This window comes from Oxyura jamaicensis, chromosome 4 (genome assembly GCF_011077185.1).
Source record: "Oxyura jamaicensis isolate SHBP4307 breed ruddy duck chromosome 4, BPBGC_Ojam_1.0, whole genome shotgun sequence".
Lineage (NCBI taxonomy): Eukaryota > Metazoa > Chordata > Aves > Anseriformes > Anatidae > Oxyura > Oxyura jamaicensis.
Genome location: NC_048896.1, coordinates 72,797,897 through 72,821,377, shown reverse-complemented (window position 1 = coordinate 72,821,377; position 23,481 = coordinate 72,797,897). Strand labels below are relative to the sequence as shown.

At 37.0% G+C, this 23,481-nt stretch overlaps 1 protein-coding gene across 3 annotated transcripts in view; it reads left to right on the top strand.

The window, feature by feature from the left end:
* The window catches only part of FAM114A1 (family with sequence similarity 114 member A1), a 36,922-nt gene extending 15,749 nt beyond the window's left edge, over positions 1–21,173 (top strand). For 2 of the 3 annotated variants that reach the window (XM_035325023.1, XM_035325021.1), the window contains exons 7-14: positions 2,528–2,680; positions 4,944–5,067; positions 9,585–9,670; positions 10,764–10,934; positions 12,182–12,321; positions 13,623–13,695; positions 16,496–16,549; positions 18,038–21,173. In XM_035325023.1, coding sequence (XP_035180914.1) covers positions 2,528–2,680; positions 4,944–5,067; positions 9,585–9,670; positions 10,764–10,934; positions 12,182–12,321; positions 13,623–13,695; positions 16,496–16,549; positions 18,038–18,139 — 903 coding nt within the window. In that variant the 3' untranslated portion in view covers positions 18,140–21,173. The remainder of the gene's footprint in view (positions 1–2,527; positions 2,681–4,943; positions 5,068–9,584; positions 9,671–10,763; positions 10,935–12,181; positions 12,322–13,622; positions 13,696–16,495; positions 16,550–18,037) is intronic. The other variant, XM_035325022.1, reaches the window with a different exon arrangement.
* Positions 21,174–23,481: the final 2,308 nt, after the last annotated feature.

Genomic DNA, 23,481 nt, shown 5'->3' with positions numbered 1-23,481 from the left:
ATTTATTTTAATACAGCTCTGTCAGTGCGGTTTCAGATTCTTTTTGCAGAATTTTGCATGCCTCAGGGAGCGGCTTTATTTATTGCAGTAGATACTGGCTAGGCTGACAAAAATAAATATTATGCTTTGTGTTTGCTACAGTTTCTTTTTCTTCACAGAACCACAAAAGATGATGTAAAATCATCCTTTCTCCTTAATTATGTGAGGAATAGCTGATTCTGATGAGGTAATATATGTGGTAATAAATTATTATACTCTGGAGAAACAATCAAATTGTTAGTGGTTTTGTAACAGCTGTAGATAGATGTCCTCCGGCATAAACATCCCTATACTAATTTCCCTGGAAATGAGTAATACTGGAATATAACGTATGTTTCATTAGGAGTTAAAGCTGGGAAAAGTTATATCTTATGTCCTTTTAAACTAAATGTACCCTTAGAGAGGAGTCAAGTCATGACTTGTATCTTTAAATGTTCAGAGATATGGTGATAATAGAACACACATATAAGTGCTGCCAGTACAAAATTATTTTAGTTCGCCAGGCACTGAGGGGAGGGAGGCTGTGGAAATGAATATACACGGGGGAAAAAAAAAAAAAAAAAAAAAAAAAAAAAACAGCTTTAATGAATTTTACCACACTTACCACCCAGTAGAAAGTAGTAAGGGATCTCTCCTTTGATGAGATGCTTAATCTTTAGTATCAGTCCCTGTAAATTGATACAGACTACTGCTGTTGTGGTAGGCCAAAAGCAAATAACTCTTGTACAGAATGTTATTGTAATTACACATAGTACATATGTCAGCTGCAGCAGCACTCTATTTTAAACAGTCACCAATAAGAAAGTGGAAATGCATGCAGGCATAGCACACTGCAGTCTCAGCATCACAGCTGAAGTCTGCACTGCAGTGTGGTTCTGAGTGTGTATGTCCAATTCTGTAACGTTAGCCGTTGTACTAAGGCTTAAGCTTGTAGAGCATGTTTCATGGAAGGCATCCATCCCAAAGCACTTCACAAGGTAATAGCATTAGATCTGCAATAATGAAAGTGCCTCCTGCTCTTTATAGAGACTGGAAAATTTTATCTATCTGGGAAAACTAATCCAGATCGTAGGATTCACGTATTTAAACACAGGGCTGCTTATACAGGTGTATTTGATACCATATATGAAATGCTGTCTGTATGCAAAACAATGGAATTTTGTTGTTGACTTAACTGGGGCATGAATTTGACTTCTTTTTATAGTTTCAATATATAAAATGATTTTAAACACATGAAAATTAAGGAGACGAGTGGGATTGTCAAATTACTCAAAATCAAACTTAAAGAATGGTTAAAATAAGCCTGATACGATGTAGGAGAGATCTTTCAGAACCAATAAAAATATAACATTATAAATGATCAAGTTCCAGTGCCCTAGCCATGCCCAACGCCTTGTAATTTGTTGCTTTGCTGTACCTGTAGTGACTAAATCAGGTTTGGGCTTTGAGTTGGCCTGTAAGCAGTCTGAGCCATTCTGCTGACTATACACATAGTCAGGAACACAGGGTTAAAATGAGCCTCTGACAATACCTACCTAGCAATATGTGTGAATCCACCCATAAAATCAGATGCAGAAAGTTGTATAAATCAGTTCTCATGGGTCTCATAACATAGTGCTTCCTTTTAGGTGATTTGTACATAAAACTTTATGTGTGATTTTGAAGGTGGAGACTTTGAAAAATCTGTCATCGTAAGAGTTATGTAACAAATGAATAACTGAAGACGATATAGAAATTTTTGAATGATGGAACAGTGTAAGCGGTGTGAGTTTGCCTGTAGTTAGAGGCTTATATGTGATTTAAGATGCAGTTGAGGTGAATTTACCAGCTTTACGGTGGCAAATTCATACAAGCGGCCAGGCCTTACTGGAAATTCTGCTGTATAAGAAAATCACCCCAAAATAGCCCCAAGTATTTGAAGTATAGTTTTGCCTCACTCTTGGAAAAGGCATCCCTAATCAGTCAGATCTCTTTTGTCAGTCCTGCTGTCACACAAAACTGATTTCAGTATCTACTAAAAATACTTTATGTATGTAGGAAATATTTACGTAGGTACATTACTTATGCAGGTAGGTAGGTAGGTCCTGAAAATAATACTCTTCCCATTTTGTCTTTAATGCGCTGTATGAAACAGTCCTTTTTATTTTTCTTCCGTTGCAATTGGTGGCTAGATTTATGAGATAGTATTCATAGCTGATATTACTTCTGAAAACATGAGGTTATTTGTTTGTTTATTGTTTTTTAAAAAAAGGTTAGTGATTACTGTTGGGAAAAAGAATACTCAGAATACTACTTAAATATTTTATTAGAGAAGTTTATCAAAAAAAAAAAAAAGTTAGGTATTTCAGCTCTGGAATTTCAGTTCTCTAGGTGTGATATAGTCCCAAATTTTATTACTACCTTCTAAACAAGCAGAAGCAGAAAGTAATAAAATGTCATACCTGCAGCACCAGCAATAAAACAACAGGAATGATGTCTATTTTTGCAGCTGTTACGAGAAGCTAAAGAAAAAGAGAAACAGAGACGGGCCCAGCAAGTTACAGTTGAAAGGACAGCACATTATGGACTGCTTTTTGATGAGTTCCAGGGTTTGTCTCATCTTGAAGCTCTGGAAATCTTGTCAAATGAAAGTGAAACCCAGGTACAGTATGCAGACTGGATAAGTCACAATGGCTGGTAAAAAAATAAATGGTTCTTTACATTAATTTTGCTATGAAGTTGCATGTGCAAACGAACAGAAAGTTTTCCATCAGTTTCAGAGAAAGCTGAATTGGTCCCAGGGGCAAGACTGTGGCTTCAGGAAATTCATCTCAATACACCTAGAATTTAACTCAAAGATTAGTTCAAAAGAAATAACTTCACAACTGAAAGTGATTTTTGTTAAGATCATGCATAGTGTATATCTTTCAGCATGTAACACTGAAGATGTCTTTTCAGAATTTGCAAGGAGGTTCAAGTCTTTTGGTTTGTACCAGGCACTGATACTTATACTCAGGTATTTCAGACCTACTACACTTGGAAGCTAGTGAATTAAAATTAATTCCAGATTAATTATTCAAATCCTGTCTTCTTTTTGTGTTGGTTTCTAAATTTACCGAAGACTACCCCAGGAATAATTCCATTACTGGAAGTGTAAAAATGCTGCATGTCTCTCCAAAGAACATGCTAAAGCTACTGACACCTATGTGATACATATATTTTTTAATTTCAGCTGCTGAATTACTGACACTGCTTTTAGTTCAGTAGAACACTGACAGTATATTACTAGAACATTTTAAAATGCATCAATGGTTTTGTACTGAAATATTTTTCTGAATAAATTTCTTAAAATACATTTTCTTTCAGTTTATTTTAGTAATTAACACTCCTTACCCTCTGGGTTATTTTTAATAAAAAATAACCAGCTTAATTTTTTTAAGGTTTTATTTGCTCACACAAATAATAGGAGATTGCTTTAATAGCAGCTAGATACCTATTCTCCATGTTTTTTGTTTTCTGCAATTATGTCTAAAAGCAAAATTATAAATTATAAACCTACAGATAAAATTCAGTGGTCTGCTTTTGCAAGAAAAATAAAAAAGTTTACAACACAGGAAAGAAATAACGGAGAGAACAAGTTCAGGCTGTGTCTGTCAACACTATTTTTCTTTTACTGTGAGGTACTGCATGGTAAGACTTGTGCGAGTAGTAACTTTGAGGTTTCTGATATGCTGCATGGTATGTCCTAGATAACCCCTAGATTACTTGTTGACAGTCCTACTTTCTCAGCTATCTAGAAGATAAAAGCACATAGGACTGAATGCAGCTGTCTGGGTCAACAAGTCCAATTACCTAATACATATTCCAAAAGGCTCAGAGAATATATTCAAATTGCACAGTACACACCACACCACGCACACTCATACCACACACTACCAGTACTTAGAAGCTTGGGAACGTAATAACAGCCTAAAAGCCACACTCTGAGGGGTCCACAGGAATGCAACAGAAACTGGAGGCATTGCTGATGTCCTTGGTTTTTCTAATAGCAGGTATTTATTTTTTTTTAAGCATTTGTTTTTAAAAATCGCAGTTATCATATGAAATGGGCAATTCTGTTGAGAGGGATACAAAAATCAAAGATCTCCCAGCTTTATTTTGCATTTATTCTGAGCATATGAACTGGACATGCCAAGGAGGAACACAAGAGAAGCATTTTGTGTCTCGCCAGTCTCTCACTATGTCAGTCTGCACTTCTGTGAAGCAAGCTAAAAAAGTAAACACCTTCGAACAAACCTAAAGTAAAATTTTATAACAAGGAGAGAGAAGACATTTCTTTCGACTTCCATAGTCTCATTCCGTGGGATCATGAGACTAACACAACTGTAGTGCAAACAGTGATTCAAATAAGCTGTTTCCATCCCTCTTGGGCATGCCACCCTATTACATGTGCAGGGACTTGCAGATAATCTGCAACTCACAGTTAGCTCAAAAGATGTCTCGATACATTCTTTGGAGCAGGTAGATCAGTCCTCCGTCAATAAATTTTGGTGGGATTCTGAAGGAGGAAAATCAGGCTCCCAGGAATGTTAAGCTAAGCATGAATTGTGTCTGTGCTCTTCTTGCATGCTGTCTTCATCCAAACAACCCCAACTGTTCATTACAGTTTGCAGTTGAACCACTGATACAGAATTCAAAATAAACATTCTCAGAAAAGGTAGAGACCTGATGATCTTACAAGGCTGCTGTAATTTTTGCGATACTTAATCAAATGTTGATGAGAGCTAAAGACAAGTCTACGTAATTTGGAAATTGAATTAGTGGAAGTTTCCATTTCTTAGCCTGTTTTGGTATCAGGCTCAAAATCAGCAATTTAACGAAGTCTCTGCTTCATTTTGGACTGCTTTATGTCCCTTCTTTTACAGATTCAGTCATATTTGGAAACGCTTGATGGAGAGCAGTTGGAGACTGTGAAAAATGATTTAATTGCTATAAAAGAGATTTTTGTTCCTAAGGAATCAGATGATGAAGTCGTGCAGACACAAAAAGGTAATCAGAGATACAGAGACTTAACTGTACGGACAATTGTTACTTCTGTATATAGTAATTTAAAAAAATAAAATCCAAACTGGAATTTCTGTTATCTTAGAAAAAGAAAAAAAAGTCACTAAAATGATTACACTTGAAGTTCTGTAACTTGAAAGAATGCTTCACTTTGGACTTATATAGCAATTGAAGTATGAGATAAAGAAAATACAAGATAAAGACATACTATTTTGCTATGTCATCAGTGAAAACAAAACAAAAATGAAAAGGGAAAATAACTTTCTGGATGACTGAGGTTTTGTTACATAGTCTGTTTCTAAAGTTGTATAATTGGAAGGTTCAGGAATATTTAAAAATGCTTTTCTGTTTAGAAATTTCATCCTAACTTTGCACATTCCCTTGGTAGATAGGGAAAGGATTAGAGTGTAATTAAGGGACTTGAAAAATCTGAACTCTTTGAACAAAAGGCACTTTGAAACATAGTGGCAGTGCTGCCTTCTAGGTATTGCTTGGCAAGATGTTGCTTATGGAGTGTTAGAAAGAAGTTAAAATAGCAGAACATGCCTTAATTATCACAGTGCACAGCATTAAAGAGGGTAGGACCAGTGTGGTAGTCCATAAAATAGCTCACAAAATACATGGATCCTCTGGTTAGCAGGAAAATGGGTGTCTTAAACCAATTAGGACTTCTGGCATTCCCATGAATGGGCTCGGGTCAGGAAAAGTTACAATAATTTGTCTCCAGGCCTGTGAGATCCATGCCAAACCTCTTGTAGCAAATACAAAGAATCCCCTTGACTGAACACTGTCTCAAGCCATAAAACATTGTATTCAGAACCTTACTTTGAAAGATCTTTCTTTGCATCCTTTTGATCTTCTCAGAGGTGTTTTGCCTATATTCTGCAAGATGCTGAGGTTTGATTTCTCTAACCCTCAGGAAAATTAGAGAAATTGCATTAACATCCACCTATTCCAACTGGAAAGTATTTCCTCATCAGACTGCATTTTTTCAAGCAGTGCTTACTCAGTATGCCCGATGTCTCTCACAGGTAGCTTATTGCTTCTCAGGGGAACGAACAGCAGGTGTTCAGCGTAAAGTCTTAGTATGGTAGAGTTTTGTGCTGTGTTTTCCCTTGTTACTCTTTTAAACTCCACTTCCATCTGCGGGTTTGTAAGAAATAGAAGTGGAGAAAGTGTTTTACCTGCTAAAGATTGAGGATTCATGAGATGTGTGTTGTACCTTAATTTATATGGGAAATAGTTTCTTTCTTTGAAATCAGCCTCCAGAAAAAGCTCTGCTTCTTGCACAAAGTGATGTTTCCTCTGGTAGTTAGAAGTTCTGTTTTTTTCAGTGAAGCACAGCTGCTGAACACTCTTCTTGAAACATTAACTGGCCTTCTAAATGTGCTGGAACCAAGGCAATGAGCACCTTAAAAAAAGGGACAAAGTCAGAGTTTGCTGCAGGTTTTCCCCTGCAAAAGTAAGTCAGTCAACAGTGAAACGTATCCTCCTCTCTGTGACAACAGAAATAATAACCACACACAAGATCTCTCCACATTACAGTTAAATGGGTGTTAGTTCAGGCTGCGATTCAAAATGACTCACATCCTTCAGTGCAGTCAAACTCAAGATTTATTAGTGCTTGAACTACAAATAAATTTCATATATTAGTACTAAGTTGGGTAAGTTTTAGTTCCACTAGAGGACACAAAAATAATAGAAAAGTTAATTGCCTTTCAAAGTAGATTTCTGTTAGGATGGAGCTGACAGAATGTGGTCAGACTACTAAGTGGGGACTTGTGGCCTTTCTTCAGCCTCTCCCATAACCCGTAGTACCTGCAATACTGCCTGTACTGTAGAAAGAGTGCTCTTAACACCAAATAGTGCTTTGACACATCTCCTCTAGGCAGTGTCCTAGTCACAAAAATACGTTGTCTTCATTAAGATCTGTCAGAGTGAGTGAAGGCTTCTTAGGAGCTTCATAAAACCTCCTGAGTCATGGAAAACAGACCTTTTCCTAAATTGTTAATGCACAGGATCGTAAGTGTTTTTAGTGAGAGGAGCAGATGAATAAAACCTCGTAAAACTTAAAGACTTCCAGTAGTAGGCCCTTATGTGACAGTTGTCTGCCATTTTCAGATAAAAACAATACCCAGCACCTTCACATATAGTGCTGCGTGGGATTTGCATGTCTGCTTCTGTGTTCTGGTCATATTTTACAATGAAGTGTAGCTTTTTGGAGTGCGTCAATATGTATCCTTCTGGGAGCACACTTGATCTTTTAATTTACACTAAGAAAATGTGTTTAATGTTAGAGGAAATTTTAAATATCATTTGGCATCCAGCACCAATGAAAGACAGTATAGTTTAACAACAGGTTGGCTGATCAGAGTTGAGTGCAGCTCATGTCTTGCTCTAAAGAGCAGGCTTCATTCTAGTTTATGTTCTTAGTCCAGGCTAACTAAGGTCCCGTTAAGCACATTCGTAAGTTTTATACTTACAAAATCAAGCCAGCAAGCCATATGTTTTTTTAATGGCATATTTTTGTTATAGGGGTGTATAACTTCAGCTGGCTCATCTAGCAAGAGGTAACAGGCTATGGAGGAATTTTGAGTTTTAATTCTGCTTGCTAACTAGTTTGTAGCTATAATGAACTTGCCTTCCACAGGATTTTAATTTGTGCTTCTTAAGTTGATAAAACGTGCATGTTTTTTTTTTCCTTGGTATGATGAAGCCAACCCTTTACAGAAGCCAGAGATTATCTAATGGTGTTTAAAGATGTTAAATCTTACTTATCCGGTGAACCATATTTACAAACAAGTTAATCACCACCTATTGTCTAATTTGGTACCAGTTTCGTTTGATCAAGATCATGTTATTTATGTGGTGACATTTGTCAATGCTATGTATATTCAGCAGAACAAGAGACTAGCTGTGAGGAAAACCAGTACTTTATATTCAAATATTTGAAAAGGGTGGCTGCTTGTTTTATGTGAACTCTCACATAAAACACAGGTTCTTTACCTTAGACTCCCAGGATGTCATTCAGAGGTGTTAGCGCTGCTTTCCGTTTCTAGAGTAAACACTTTCAGTTCTACACAAGGAGAAATTACTGCAGTGGTCTTTGGAGGACTGCGTTGAGAAAGGTTTGGAGCTAGGCTTTGTTTTTGACAACTTTGAACTGGGGTTGGAGGTTTTTGTGTCTCCTTGCTAGGCTCAGTCATATAGGTGGAAAATCAATATGAAAGGAAAGGGAAAGGCTGTTCTCTGACACAAGTAGGAGAAAGCCAAATGCATAGACTTCTCTCTGGTGTTTTTCTCTTGCTTTGATTGTGCAATTCTTTCATGTAATTTTCACTGCAGCTTCTTTTCAGTTGATTATGAAATATTGAGAGGAGGATACCAGAAGAAAAGTAGCTTTGCCTACATTTTAAAACCCATTAACATCAAAGATTTTGTGTGCAAGCATGTGAGGTTAAGAGAGAAAGTAACCAAACTGAGAATTGAATTGAATATGCCATTTATCAACAATTTTGCTAACACTGCAGTGATCCAATGAGCTGCCTAACAGTTTTCAGTGTGCTGCAGTTAAAAAAACAATTTGGCATTGTGTTAAGAACAAGCGGATTCAGTGTGTCCAAGACACAAAGTGAGAACAAAACAAGACATGAAATTCATTTTTGAAGACTTTTATCAGGCTCAGTATGGGGACTTTACCTTTCTAGCATCAGCAAGCTAAAAAAAAAAAAGTGGATTTTGCATATTCCATCAGGAAATGTTAATGAAGATTCCAAACTCATTCAATGCAGATGAACAGAACAACCAAATTAGCAATTTTTAGGAGCTCAGAGCATGTTAGAATATGGCACCTGCAGGTAGTCAAAGGGATATGTATACAATGAAGGTGAAGTTCAAATACTAGTGGTATTTACCTTGACCTTGTGTAATAAAGGTGCCGATTTAAGGCTCCAAACAGAACAGAAAACATTCTTTGTTTAAGCAAAGTTCAATCTTCAAATCAAAAGAATACACACTTCTTAGATGTGGTTTGCAGACAGAACAATAGAGAACGTGTTTTTCAGTGTGTTTCCTGTGAAACTGGATGAGGATCTGGCCCTGCTGCAGATTTTATTCTTTGTCATGAAAAAAGAGGTTAGTATCTCTTCCTTGGTTATTTAGTAGGTCAGGTATTTTTCTCAGATAGTTAGGGATCATGCAACTTCTTACCTTCTTGTCTTAGTGAAACTTAGTGGAGTTTAGAATGAAATGGAAAGAATGGTCAAAGTGTCAAGCTAGGACATCTAGTTGTATAGTTATCTATATTGCTTTTACTCTTCTTTTCTTTGAGCACATATCTCCCCCTCTTTTACATCACCGTCACTGGTTTTCAAGTGCTGGAGTGCTTGGGGAAGCTATTTGACTAAGCTATTTGGCTATTTGACTGTGTTTGATTGTGTATATTGATTGTGAATATTATAGCGCTAACACCCTAGCAAAAATTGTTGTGTTTTCTCTTGCAGCAGACATGGGAGAAGAGTTTGTCAGCATGCTTACTGAGCTGCTGTTTGAATTACACGTGGCTGCTACTCCTGACAAACTCAACAAGGTTAGTGCCTGTTCTGGTCTGACACAGAGCAGTAGCTAGCTCAGACCAGACAGTTCAGAAAACAAAGTACAAGAGGGTGGGACTAAAAGGATAAATACAGAAAAGTTTTCATAGAAGAGCTGAAATTAGGAAGGCAATACAGTTGCAGTGTCTAGGTACCACACTTGGCCATATTAGAAAGTCTTGGACCAGGGGTGTCTCAGCAGAACAGAGCTCAGCAGATCTGGTCTTATGTGTAAAGAACAGTGACAACATTCACATTCGGAATTATTTTTTCTTGTGCATCATGTTTCTAAGGGACTTCTCCAGATCTTTTCAGCCAGAAGGGAGGTCTTGAATTTATCTCATTTAGCTTTAATCATCTAAAAGTTAGATGGCAAAAACTAATTACATTGCTAGTCACATTTTTACTATCAGGCACCCTTAAAGGTGATTAACCTGCTGATCTTTGGCTCAGATGAATATTTATCTGCCTAGCATAGATAGACTACAGATAACCAGATTAGGCTTAGGTTTTAACATGTTTTAATTCAACTTTACATTAAAAAAGAGAAAAAATAAATTTCCTACTAACCATAACAGTTGTCTCTGAAGTCATACACAACTTAGAGGATTTTCCACTTTAATCTACTTTCATGCCTGGAAAGGCAGGTGAGAATACAGTGATTTTCTAATTAGTTTTCCTTTAAGCATTTAGGATGACTCTCTTACCTCTCCGATATTTTTTGCTTTTCTTTATACCACCCTTTTAATTTTTAATTTGGGAATGTTATTTCCATGTAAAATCCTTTAAGTGATACCTCATAAATCTTTGTAACTTTGGTCTTAACACCAGCTTGGCATGTTAATTGAGGAACGTCATACCTGGACAGGATTTATCCCTGGCTGATCCATCTTTATGCAGTCAGAAATACCTCTCCCTACAGTTCCTTTAATATACACTTAACTAAATGCCACCCAGAGGCATGATATATTTAAAACTTCTGAATAAAAAAAAGAAAGTAATTAATTGTACTATTAATTAACATTTTGAAATATCATTTTATATTCCCCATTTGAACTGTACTTTGGGGTTGGGTTCTTTGTTTGGCAGGCTAGGAAGAAAGCTCATGAGTGGCTGGAAGAAGCCAGTTCTACCACCTCAGTAGAAATAGAAGAGAAGCTAAATGAAAAACCTGGAGAACCTGATGAAGAAAAGACTGAAAAAGGAGAAGATAAAATTGACAATGATAAAACAGAAGTAAATAAGAAAAAAACTGTGGAGGTAAAATACCTTTTGGAGAATAAGTTTAATTAAGCAAATTTTCATACACTGTTAGATAATATTACTTATTTATCTTCATGTGTTGGTATTATATGTTGTGCTTATTTGTTAAACTCCTGGAGTTATTGATAAAAATTAATATAAAACTACTCAATGTAGACTCAATAGGAAATTAACTTATATAAATATTTTTACTGTTAGTCTTTTCCCATGAGTAAATATCAAAATATTAGGAACTCTGCTTATCCCTTTTTTTCCCCTATCTACATTTTTGTGTGTACACGTTTATACACAACATACAGTGAACTGAGGAGTTCTGTGGTGTAATACCTATAGGACTTTGAAGGTCATGTGTCAACATTCCTTAGCATCTGTTTCTCCCAGTGACAATACATGAAAAAATTCTGCAACTTTAAACTCTTGAATAGTTCAACTCACAAACAGACAAAACAAATACTTGTTAGGCAATTAACAAGTATTAATTCTCCTTATGAAAGATAGCACCGAAGGCTAAATGTATTTTGTCCATTTAGACAACCCCTCCTGTTGATATGGTTAATTGTTATTGAATACTTTATGTGAAATTACAGCAACGTTACATGTGGTTTGGATCTTTGTCAAGTTTTTCTGAATTAATTTTAATTACCTGCCATGGTTCCTTACACAAAAAAAGAGGTCCAAATAAGGAAATGGAGTTACACGGTACATATTAAAGATTTTTATGTGATTGCAAATTTCCAGCAGGCACCAGCTTGTGAAAGTCGTGTTGCCAGAGTGCTAGGTAGAATTTTTTATCATTACTGATAAAAAACACTTTTTTATTGGGAGTTTTATCCACTACTAATCTGGAAATTCATCTGAGAAATGACTCACTGCTTTTAGCTCCATATGGAAGCAATTATGACTTACTATACACTTAAAGGATCTTTGTATATGTTAGGAATAGACTTAAAAGCTCTATTTTCAAAAATCTGTGGGTCCGACAAAGCTCCCATCCAAATAAATAGTAGATTTTTTCTTACTAATTTTCCAGGATCAGCGTAACATCTGTATTTTATTATCAGTGGGTATTTCATTTTCCAGTATCACTTGTGAGGATGCCTTTATGGTGCATGTGGTCCATATTTCTGTTTGAGGGCAGTGCGGGGTGAATTCTGTTTTACAAATTAGTTTATATATATACATGTATATTTATCTGTGTTGTTAATATTTTTGATATTGTTCCCTGTTAATTACTTTAATTTAAGGAAATCTACATGCTGTCCATTGAAAGTCTGGCCGAGGTAACGGCTCGTTGTATTGAACAGCTTCATAAAGTGGCGGAATTAATTCTACATGGGCAGGAAGTAGAAAAAACAGCTCAAGATCAAGCAAAAGTACTGACAAAGTGAGTGATACCTATTTCATATATGAACATTTGACATTTGCTTGAAACTCATGAAATTCTGTTGTGTTTTTGGCACATGAAGTCACTGTAAGTTCATGAATTAACAAACAGCATTGGCTTTAGGGGTCCTGGTGCTATATTTTCTCATGTAATCAAGTCAGGTAGGCTACCTGTAATTTTCGACGTGGCTAACATGTTTACAAAAATCTGTTTTGACCTGTTCAAATGCTGAAAGTTGTTGCTTACCTAGCAAGTGAATGTATATGCTCGTTAGGGATGTGTTGCCCGTCACCTCTGGAAAAAATATACTAGCATATACAGAATTTGCCTTGAGAATGCATAATTCATCCTTATTATCTGCCAATAGAGTTTCATTATCTGGTGTTTATCTGCCTAATATATGCAAAAATCAATCTGTAGTTCTAAAAAGACCACTTTTGTCGGTAACTTTGTAGTAATGCACAACATAACATACATAAATTTAAAAAGCCAGTTTACCCAGTGAGTTTCAGAATTCAGATATAAAGCTCTCTGTAGTAATCAGTTTTACTGGTTTCAGTGGGTTTTGCTTACCTCATAAAGATTTCACCATAAGATGTTGTAAGAAGTTGAATCCTAAGTAAGTAAAGCACGTAAGCAAATGTTTATCTTTAAGAATGGCCATAACCCTAGCAAAGTCCATGGAAACCCTTCAGTCTGAAACAAAGTAGAAACACAAACAAGTGTTTCTCAGAATCAGGGCAAAAATATGATGCACCATGCAGGATGAGGTTCAATACAATGTACTTGTGAATATTTAACAAAACAGTGAAAGATCTAGAACTAGATCTCCTTGTTCGCTTGTGCTGTAACCACAAGGATACTTCCTCTTTTGGTACAGAATAGATATTTTCTGTGCTCAGATAAGAAACTTCTCATTATTCTCATTAAAGTTTTTTTTTTTTTTTTTCTAACAGCATTTCTATGAACTGTGTTGCTGCAATCATCAGAAAAACAATAATTAAAGTAAAGGTTTAGCATAAAATGTTGTCGTAAAAAAAAAACAAAACAAACAAAAAAACACTAGTGTTTGAGTTAGCATGACATCATTTTGTTGCTGTAGTCAGGACTGGATTTTTCCATGGGGGAATATAAAACTTATACCAGGAGTAAAATTTACCCCGAGATATTTTTAGTATTACTAGAAGCAAAGTTGCCTTAAGAACATTGTTGGCTTCCAAGATGAAGTTGGTGCCTGGGTTTTTACCCACTACCAGGACGAGGGTGTAATTTTATATTTGTCTCTCTTTTTTTTAAACCAGTGTTACAAGTGCCATGTGCAATGAAGTTTCATCTTTATCAAAGAAGTTTTCTGATTCTTTAACAGCAGCTGGGGTAAGATGACAGCATTTTCTGTACCATTTGGGCTTTCACTAACATAGTTCATTTCTTAAAACAGAAATTATTATCCAAATCCTGTGGCTTTATATGCGATACCAGCAAAGAGGGCACTTCTTCCTTCAGATCAAGAACACAGAGCATTCTCACAGCAGATTCCCTATTGTAGAAAAAGTCTATGAGTCCTGATTGAATGTAATTTGTCCCCAGCCTTCTAAAATCTGTCTTTCTAGACACCATTCTCCCATTTTTCCTCATCACCACTCAGCATTTATTTACTCTCACTGAAATAGTCCCACATTTGAAGTCCCACTAGCTTGTGACATTTTCTTCTACTTAGCCTATCCCTTTTGAATACATTTGTTACAAAGTCATTAACAGATAATAATTCCAGCACCTTAAGATGGTTTCATGAGCTGTCTTCTTAGCCTTTGCTAAATCTGCTGGCCCAGGACCATTGTGTTTGCAAAAGGTTTAAGAGATTAGAAAATATCTTTGGTCTTCCATCTTAAAAAAAAACAGTTTTATATCCCAAGATGGGCCATTTGGGAACATCCACTGATCTGTGAACATCTTCGCCAAAAATGTGATTTATTTCCCTTTCCTGTTCCCTTTCCTTTCACTAGCCTGAGGACATTAATCTGAAGACAAATGGGGAGACACTGTGTAGGTGAGCAATGAAGGCCTTTTCAAGGCTTGTAGTGCAGAAAGAGTTTCAAGAATTACTGACATCTGAATATTCTGGCAGGATCCAGAGGCAAAAATTGTGCTGTTGCTGAAATTATTCATAAATGTCAAAAAAGAGTTCTGGCTCTCCTGATTACTCCAGTAGAGGGTGAATGTACATCAAAGGAAATTTCTTCAGTTCTCCCATGAGCTCTTCCAGCATCTCTCTGAAGAATTTTTTAAGAGTTATTTGTAGAGAAGATGGCTTATTGGATTGCTTTTATTCTGAATAATTTACATTTCTTCACATTACTCTGGAAGAATCTGCTTATTTTGCAATTTGGGATTGTGTTTTAGCATATTTTTATGTGACACTTGCAATAAATACATGCACAGACACATAAAAGTAAATTGCACATGAAATATTAAGCTGGCACAACTCAAGAAAAGGAAAGCTAAGGCTTTCATAAGCATTGCACTAGGTTTTGGTCTTATAAACTCTGTACTCAGATTTTTGGACCAGACTGTTCTTGTGAACATTTGTGTGGGCACAGTGGAAATGGAGCATAAGTACACTTCTCACAGCCAACATCCTCTCTTGAAGAAAGTTTGAGTTGGGCTTTCTGGTCGTCTTTTATGTGCTGTCCTATCCCTGTAAGCTTTAGGAAGAAGTGTGGGACTTCTGCTCACATGATCAGGCAGGTTAGCAAGGAGCACTAATCACACACGAGTCTACAAATCTGCTTCTTTCTACATGTTCTACTGGTTCAATTTCCTCTTTAAGCTGCCAGCAGCACTTGGTTTCACAAATATTTTCTAGTATCTTGCAAAGTGCATTGACTCATGTGAAACAGAAATAGTGTAGAACAGAAAATACTATTTTTTAAACACACTGCTATCCCTATTAGGTGCATCTGTGTAATTCAGATGTTAGTTGCAGTGCTGGCTCTGCCCATCGTCTATAACGTTGGCAGCGTTTCTAAGAGTGAGCAGTAATACAGAAGAAATAACAGCTTTGTGCACTATGCAAGGTTCTTTCAAACTTAAACTTATTGATATACAGTCCGTAGTATTTGATACTGCTCTCTGTCTGTTTCTGGACTTTATTGACAATGAACAGAACATGCTGTAATGGATTTTCTAGTTACTGTCAAGAAAACTGCACTTCTTTTTTCTAACCATCTTCCCTTTGTTCTGCCATCTCTGAGCTAAGATTCGGATGAATCGTGTTTCTCTAAATCCGTAATGTGAAAGCTACAAGGTTCTAAGGGGACATCCTTCAGTTAAATTAAGGGGTATTGTATTCCCTTTGTTCTAAAGAAGTCCATCATTCAGTATTAGAAGAAAGCAACTCTTGCTGGAGGTTAATATTGTTCTAAAAAACACAATACAAAGAATAGTGAGAAGAAAAAAAAATGAACATTTGCCATTTTAAAAAGCAGAAGAGTTGATGAATCTGTGCTCTAGGGCTTTGATTTCTTTAGCCTCTAGTAACGTCACTACTCATTGTGCCCATCTTTATTCCTGTCTGGTGGCTGAGAAAAATGCTGTGCTTGCTGAGCTAGTTGCACATAGATTCACTGGTCAGCCTGTATTGTCTAGCTCAATGTACACTGCCTCCAGCTGAAGATCTGTTTCACATGTTTTTCCTTCTGAAGGGAAGCTAATCTGGGCCTTTTACATCTGCCTTTTCCTGAAACTTCTACGAACATCATTTATCTTTCCGATGTGTATTTCTCCTTGCTTCTTTGGAAATCAGCCAGGGGTTAAAAAACTTTGAGGGGGATGAAAAGGGCACTGGCAGACAAATGGGCAGCCAATGTAATCACATCAAGTTCATATCCATAAGAAACCAAGCCACTTGAAACTCTGTGGTACATGAATTAATGAAAAAGTAAAACCCTTGGTCTGCCTTAGTTCATTGTACTCAGTGATAGAAATACATGGGGTCTAGTGAAGCGTGCATGAAATGTGGATGGAGTTATAAGGAATACTGTGATAAACAGTCTGAATAAGAATCAAGGTGAAACAAGGCCTGTCTAAAATTCATAAAACCACGGCTCAGATGCCAATATATTTCTGTTAAATGTCTCTCTTGTCCTGGCATTTCATTCTATTTTCTGGTTTACAGAGCAGTATGAAGGCAGAAGTTCTCAACCCCCTCATCAACAGCGTGCTGTTAGAGGTAAGCCTTCACCTTTTCCACATTAGGGAATACTGTAGGAAGATGATTTTGAAATGAAATGGTCACATTTATGTCTGAAGAAAGAACTGTATGAAAAGTAATTCTAATTTCATTCTGGCTGTTCAGTGCAAGCTCATAAACCTCTTGTTGTGTTCAGCCTCTCCCACAAATACTCTAGCAGCGATACTGCATTTACAGAGGATTCTTACCAACCGTGACTGAAGTGAGACTGGCCAGCTCTTACGTGCTGCTGCTGCATTGGTCAGAGCACAACAGGCACTTAGCGATGTGCTGCTTAGCCCTTTTTTAACCTATGCACAAGTTGCCCAGGCTAAGTCTATTCTTACTGTTGCGTTACCAGATCTTACAAGTATTTCTTACACACAGATAGTTTCAGCCTACGTTTTCCTTTAAAGTTCGGGTTGCAGGAATGCTGCGATGTTTCCTGTCCACAGGCATTTAGATTTCAACAACGATTCACACTCTAGCTGCTGGCTTGGTCAGCACATGGGATAACCATGCGTCAACATCAAAATGTTCATGAGTGATTTCTTCTATTAAACATCTATTTTTCATCAGAAAAGCATAATAAGCAAAACGTGCCTGTTTTACTGAGGAGAAAAGAGGTCAAGAGGAAGTAGTATGTTCATGAAGTACTATGTGTACTCAATGTGTACTATCTGCAGCATTAATCCTTTTAACTCAGCTGATGAGATCACATCTTTAAACAGACATATGCATATAGTAGTGACTGCAGATTGTCATTCTGTATCTAGCAGCCATGGTCCCTTAAAAATGAAGGAAAGGGTACTTTAAAATAAGCATTTTTTGGCACTAGATTAACAGCAGCTTTAAGAAAAATAATGGAAAGTTGAATAGAGCTGTAACAAGGATTGCTATATAGTTCCTGTTGTTATGGGGTAAATTTGCTATTGCAGTCGACACATCTTTGCATGGAATTGCAGTATCTGGGAACGTCCAGAATTGTGGAATAAGCTGTTCTGTCATTCTTAAACCTCATGATTTGTAAACAAATACATGCAGCTGAGGTTCACAGAGTATTAGAAATTCCATAAATAGTACAATGTTTTTAAACTCTTATAATAATTCAAACTGTTAATTTCAGTGACACTTCCTCCTACACCACATTCAAAATTAGTTCTGTTGATGGGAAGCCTAGCTGATCTGCATTACAAGAGTCAAACCTACTTCTGAACAGTGGCATTTTATTCTACTCACATTACAAACAAAACTCTCCAAGAGTCCTTAGTGAGGGGAAATCAGATTTTTATATAGGCCATGCTTATTCTCTGCAAACTCTTGTAATGCATTTTGTTATCTACAGATTGTAAAATCTTGTGTGTATACATATGCTAATATAGCATGATGCAGATCTAAAAAAGGCAGTGTTTGTTAAAAAAGTACAATGCAAATTCTGAAATGCATGACAGCTATACTGATAAAGTATGTGTTTTCTCTCCCCATTAGGGTTGCAACAGTACTACTTATATCCAGGATGCTTTCCAGCTACTGCTTCCAGTTCTGCAAATTTCACATATCAAGACCAGTTGTCTGAAAGCACAAGAGTGACAGTTTCCCAGCAGTTGTGGCCACTGGGCTTAACAGAAACCACAGACCTAATCCCTTTAATGTATGCAGATAGAAGAGATGGCATGAAAGACGTCTGGCCACTTAGAGTCCTTTGAAGACACTAAACGCGGTTTTGCACATACAATATTGAGCAACTTTTTAATACTCTTTCAGACTTTTTGACTTCAGAAGTATTTAGAAAAGTAATTTCTTTTCCGTTAGAGTATATCCTTTGCATTAATTTAAACGGAATCAATAGTTTATTGATGTTAGTAGTGACACAAATACAGTTTCTAAATGTTTACCCGTTCAGTTGTAGACAGGGTGAAGCAAATTAGAATGTAAAGCTTTTTTTAAACATTTCAGCCCAAATGACCATTTTTATTCTTTGCTTCCTAACTACCAGTTACAAATGTATAGTTCAAAAGTTGGTTTCAGTATTTAATTTTAGCCAACAAGAACAAATTATCATGGTGTTGTGGTCATTAAATATTATTTACAGCAGTAAATAATAACCTTGTAAAAATCAGTACCACTTATGTAACATTTTGTGTTCAAGGAGTGGTACGGTAACAGGCGTTAACTTTGCTGAAGTAAAATTCTGGAGGCTATGCATACAGAGTTATCCTGAAAACAAATTGTCTGAGCCAGTTAGAGTACGGGTTAAGCTCTATAATTGATGACCCATAATTTCATATTCATTTATGTCTATCTCTTAATTCCAACTGGCTGAACAACATTGCAGGCAAAGCAATTTTTCAAACATGCAAAGAACAGAAAACTTCTTTTGTTTGTTCATGAAACACCCCCAAAACAATCTCATCTCAGATGTGTAACCAGAAACCCTTTGGGTTTTAAATTGGTGTTGAAACATTTTGAACTTTTTTATCAAATGGAGTTAATCACACCAACAAATCAGAAATACAGTTTTGGGCATGAAAAATGAAGTTGTGAAGAGACAGTTGCTTCGGGTGGGGAGGTCATGTGTCAGAACAATCGCCTTTTCTCTGAAGCAGTGGCTAGACGAAATATAACTGAGCAGCAGGAATGACATTTCAGAACAACACTAACAACCGTGATAATTTGTCCGTCCCCTTAGTTTAAAATCCTGAGCTGTGAATCTCAGAGTCTGTTTAGCCTAGTTTATTTTGAAGACAGGGAAAACTTTCCCATAGTTTATGTAGCCTGTTCTCGATTTTCATTGTTTATTACATTTCTCACAGCTATTTTGTATTTTTTTTCCTCTTGATACACTCACAAATTGCATTTAAATGTTTTTAATCGTAGCTTACATCTGAATATGATTAATCATAGAAGCAGAGTTCATACATTGTAAAAATAATGGAATAGAGCACAAGGAAATACTTTCCTGTCTGCTAGAAATGAAAAACCATGTATCTGCTTTGCATGTGGTAACTTCTGTGGGTCCAAAAGCAGTGACAGAAAGGTCTGTCTGTATCTTCTGCTTTTGTGATTCCTGTTCTGCAGTCACATGCATGGTGACTTTTCCATCTTTTGATATTTGAAGGTGAAATTTTCATTATCCCTGCACTACAGTTTGTTATTCAAAATGTATTTTCTGCCACCCTGTAATTTTAGAAATCAGAGATTTCTTTCTGGGCAAGTAGAAAGGGTACAGTCTTCAAATCCACTTGCACAGAACGTTTAATAAAAGTACTGGGAACCAAAATAAGCAAGCCCCTTGGCAGCTGAAAAGGCAAAGAAAGCTTGGCATTCATTGGTATTTATGTCATACTGAACAGCTAACAGTACTACAACATGGTAAAAAAAGGAACACTAGAAATTGTAACTGGCAAGCAGACTCGCTAGCTGAAAGGTAGGAGCAGCCCCCACTAGGCATTATATCTGTGCCACTTCCATCTGAAATGGCTTTATTTCTGAAAGCGTGTTTTCAAATGAAAGATTTTTTCTTACCTAGTGCTTCTAGACTTTGGGAATAAATGTACTCTTCTGTAGTAGTCCTTTCTGGCTACTGGAAGAGATGTGCACATGCACGAGACCTGTTGGACCAGGGGTTATTCCTCTACATACACTTGGCCCAGAAGAACAACTTCTTAGTGTGGATTTCTGAAGACCATGTGCTTTCTCCATGTACTTGGCCATGAGCAGTTTTCAGTTCTGGATCTGGACACCAGTTTAAACATTGAGTGGCTTGTAAAAAGTCCTGTTTGTTTAAAGCTTTCTTTCTGTTGTTCTACACTGGCAAGCAGAATAATATATGTGGTTAAAACCTTGTTTGTTTTTCAGACAAAGACTGATAAGAAAGTCTAGTGCTTACGACTACCAATCATTACATGTTGGAGTTATTTTTGCTTTAATTTGATCATAACTTGTTGTCAAGAAGCCTTTCTGCCCACATTGGAATAGAGCTCTACATCAGGTACCTGTACGTGTGGTATTACTGCCCAGGGAACCATCCAAAGAACATAGCAATAGCTCTTTTATATTGTTCCTATGCCAAGTTCATGTTTTCTGACATAAATGATTTTAGTTACTTTTTTCTTAAGGATTTTTTTTTCCTCTGAAATGCGGTGCAGATTATATAGTGTTAAACCTGTCAGAAAAATGTGATAACTAATAATGGTGCTTTTTAGCAGAGGCTGAACAATGCAGTATTAGAAGCCTCAGGGGATCGTGTTTGAAATCATGGAGGGACATTCTTAAGACAAAGATTGCTTGTCTGACATATTCCTTAGGAGAGGTCTGTCTCGCTTAAATTATGTATGTATTGAATAAAGTACCTTGTTTAAAGTAAAAGAAGTTATAAAAAATAACATGTAGAATTGAGTATTCACATCCATACAATGTAGGAAGAGAAACGGGCAAATAGGAGCATAGGGATACTCCATCTGATCTCAGATTTATCCCAGGAAAACTGAATGCGAAATCTTTAAATCAATTTTAGGTAAATAATATTTCAGTAGAAAGGTACTTGTGTAGATGTAACCAAAATATTTGGTTTACGCTGGTTTGTATTTTTCCATCAGTCAAATAAATAATTTCAGATATTGAACTGGGACAGTGTGCTAAAAAATAATGTTATGAGAGTAATGTGACGGGAAGATGTACTCAGTGAAGCCTTCCTGATTTTGTGATTTACATTTGGAATGAGTGATTGTATTGAGTCTGACAAAGACAGATGCAAGCCTTAAACTTTTAAAGGGAGAGTGACTGTTCCTTCTTTCATGACCACCATTTTCCAGGTCAGTGCACTGAGTGTGCTCTGGCATTTGTCAAACTACTGGGTTTTAGGTTCTTATTTAAAAAAAAAAAAAAAAAACTTCAATTGTGAAATTACCTGTCATCTTTTTCATAACATTTCTCTCACTTTTGAGTACCTTTTTGTATGCAGAGAAGAGAACTTTGGCTGAGGCAAGTTTTTGAGCACATAAAGCTGAGAAATGTGTCAAGGTGAAACTTAAAGCAGTGTCTGCACACCTACAGACTCACAGATAATCCACTGTCATAGGTCATCAGTGAAGTAAACTGAGACAGGTCACTTACTGTATTTATATATTAAAGGTATTTGCATTTTTTTTGGCAAACAAAGCAAGCTGTAATTTGTTTGCTGCTTTTCAGGGTGTAGTCTGTTCATGTGTAAACATCTCTTCCCTATGATTTGCTCCTACACTCCTGCATCCACTGCCTCAGACAGCTAAACAAAAGAACTGTCTCTCCCATTTATTTCATGTTGCTTGGATCATCCATTGAAGCCATTAAGATCTTTCTCTAAAATGTGCCGTAAGCAGACAATACAAAATTACAGCCATCACAAGATGAGCTGTTTTTTAATGATGTTTCCAGTGTCTCCCACTGGTCAGGATGCATAACAACTTCAATGAGTCTGAGACCCCACAGCATTTTGAGTGACAAATACAGATTTTCACCTTTTTTTTCTGAATCACAGGAGTGGTTTTTAGCATACAAGCAGTCACCCTGCTCATAGGATTATCTTTGAGACGTTCCACTTCTATCTCAAATGACAGCCCTGTCCTTTCAGTTCGACTCAAAGGAGTGTAAAGAGTGGAAAATGACTTTCCCAAGTTCTTTTAAAAACCATCTCACAGCAAGGCTTAAAGTGACACCATCAGCCAGCCTGACCTACTTTGAGATTCCTACAGTCTGACTGGAAAGCCCTCTGGACTTTAAACATCATTTTTTTCTGGCTCAGTTCAACCTTTGTTGCTGAGACTGTGAGGACACAAACAGCTGCTTTTATTGTGCAACCTGTACGTTTTCCAGGCTTGGATACCTGCCCCAGCATTCATAAGCACAGTATTTCTAGAAGTGTATTGATGACGGTGTGCAGCTTTGGAAGTAAGAAAACAGAAAATAAAATGTCGAAAGTTGAACTGTCTTAAACAGGTAGGAGAGGGAAGATGATTTTTCAAAGGCACAAAAAAAACGAGCAATGACATACTCTCTGGAAATAGGAACAATTTTCAAGGTTGGATTAAAGAGAAGACTTTTTCAAAGAATTTTTCAGCATTGTTCAAAATAAACAGGAGATGACATCTGATTAGTTCCAGCAGAACTGGAGTAACAGCACTTCCGAAGGAAAAGAAAATTCTGCGTGAAGTTGAAAGAAGTGAGGCAAATATGAGAACATTCAAAGAGGTAAAACTGAAAGGAGACAGCAACATTGATCGCACTAGATCTGCAGTGCTCATTCTCGCTTTATTACCTGTACCCCAAAAGTCTCTGAGTACAGGTCTGCTAAGAACTTACGAGTCTCCCCACTTGGATCTCCCTTTCACAGCTTCTCTTGCAGACTCTCAAGTAGCTGCCCTAACAGACTCAGGAACAAGCACAAGGCATTTGCTCTGCAAATATCTTTCAAATATTTAAAATATTGAAATATCTTTCAAATATTTTACCCAAGGAGTGAAAGAATATTTCTTACACTTCAGTACAATAATTCAGGAGTTAAAAAAAAATAAGACAGACCCTTGTAAAAAGGAGACTTAACAACCTTGCTGACAGGGAGGGGAAATGAAGGGAACTTGTAGACATACATCCTTGAATCACGCTTCCTCGTGAGCAGTGTGAAAGAACGGTGTCACCGCTCTGAGGCCAGGGAGAGCTCTGCTACGAAGGACCTTGGAGCCTTGGTGAGGAGCGAGTCAGGCACGAGCCAGGAGCGTGCCCGGGCAGCAAAGGAGGCCTTGGGGCACCAGGCTGGGCAGCCAGTGCTGGAGCAGCTGCCCCATGAGAGGCTGAGAAGCTGTGCTTTCCTGTGGCTTGGATCATGCTTGCAGGACTCGGTAACCTCTACTCAGCAGAGATCAAAAGCTTGGAAGAGCCTCTTGGTTCTACTTGTT